General features: G+C 35.2%; 1 protein-coding gene across 1 annotated transcript in view; it reads left to right on the top strand.

Moving 5' to 3' along the window:
* Positions 1-437: 437 nt before the first annotated feature.
* Positions 438-1445, top strand: part of LOC110647533 (senescence-specific cysteine protease SAG12-like) — an 8169-nt gene continuing 7161 nt past the window's right edge. The window contains exons 1-2 of the mRNA XM_021801427.2: positions 438-908; positions 1002-1439. Coding sequence (XP_021657119.2) covers positions 464-908; positions 1002-1439 — 883 coding nt within the window. The 5' untranslated portion in view covers positions 438-463. The remainder of the gene's footprint in view (positions 909-1001; positions 1440-1445) is intronic.

Raw genomic sequence — 1445 nt, 5'->3', positions numbered from 1 at the left:
TTATTCATCAAGCATTCATTTATGAAACTAATAAATCTTGAAATTGAGCATTAAAGAAAACAAAGTGTCAATATCCATCCTGCGCAAATTCTAATTAATGGCAGTACCTCATGGCTACACTATTTAAATAAACAACCAAAACATAGAATCCAAATGTGTAATCTGCAATTTGATTAATGGTTAAAAGATTTTGTGTATTATATCAGATTGTCAATCATTTGGCAGATTTGGGTTTTAATATATATATATATATATATATATATATATATATATATATATATATATATATATATGACATAGTATCATCTTGTTGAGATTTATAAATATTATGATCTCTAAAAATCTTTACCAGTATTTTAACAATAAACAAAATCAGGAGGCTGTTCAGATTTTAAATATTTTCCTCACAATTCTCTCTATAAACTTCTGGAGTATACTCGCACCTCATTCAATATCAAAAGCGATGATGGCAGCTTCATTATGTCAAAAGCAATGCTTGTTTGCTCTCTTCATTTTGGCTTTCTGGATTAATCAAGTTATCCCTCGTCAACTTCAACAATCACTACTAGCCATGTCCAAGAGACATGAACAGTGGATGGCAAAACATGGAAAGGTTTATGAAGATGCTGAGGAGCATCAAAAACGCTTTCGAATATTCAAAGAAAATGTTGAGTTTATAGAGTCCTTCAATGCTGCTGGGGATAGATCCTATAATCTAAGTATTAACCAATTCGCAGACCTAACCCGTGAAGAGTTTAAAAAATTATATCTTGGGTATAAGCCTTCTCATCAAACAGGTTCAAGAAATGTGACATCCTTTAAATATGAAAGCATGATTGGTGTCCCTGATTCAGTGGACTGGAGAGCAAGAGGAGCCGTTACATCTGTGAAGTCTCAAGGCAGTTGTGGTACGGGACAAAATGATTTTATTATATATATATATTTGGCATGCATATGTTTTATTTCTGTTAATTCTTTATTTTTGGGAAAAATGCATGCAGGAGGTTGTTGGGCTTTCTCAGCAGTGGCAGCCGTTGAGTCAATGCACCTGATAAATAAACATGTACCACTGGATTTATCGGAGCAGCAGCTTTTGGATTGTGACCCTTTGTCGCATGGTTGTGGGGGTGGTTTAATGCGAGATGCATTTGAGTATATAATAGCCAATGGTGGCATAACCAGTGAAAAAAATTACCCCTTCGTCGAACATACGCAGTACCCTTGTAATAAAGCAAGTGCAGGTTATACTGAGGTTAAACTCAGCGGCTACCAAAATGTTCCCATCTATTCCGAGGAATCCCTGATGAGGGCAGTGGCCAAGCAGCCAGTATCTGTTGCTATTGAAGCATCTACAGATAACTTTAGATTCTACAGAGATGGTATTTTTAAAAAAGATTGTGGATCAGTGCTAAATCATGCTGTATTGGCAGTTGGTTATGGTACTA

The sequence above is a fragment of the Hevea brasiliensis genome, chromosome 10 (genome assembly GCF_030052815.1).
Source record: "Hevea brasiliensis isolate MT/VB/25A 57/8 chromosome 10, ASM3005281v1, whole genome shotgun sequence".
NCBI classification, from domain to species: Eukaryota; Viridiplantae; Streptophyta; class Magnoliopsida; order Malpighiales; family Euphorbiaceae; genus Hevea; species Hevea brasiliensis.
Note: the sequence above shows the minus strand (reverse complement) of the source record. Positions and strands in the feature narration are given on the sequence as shown.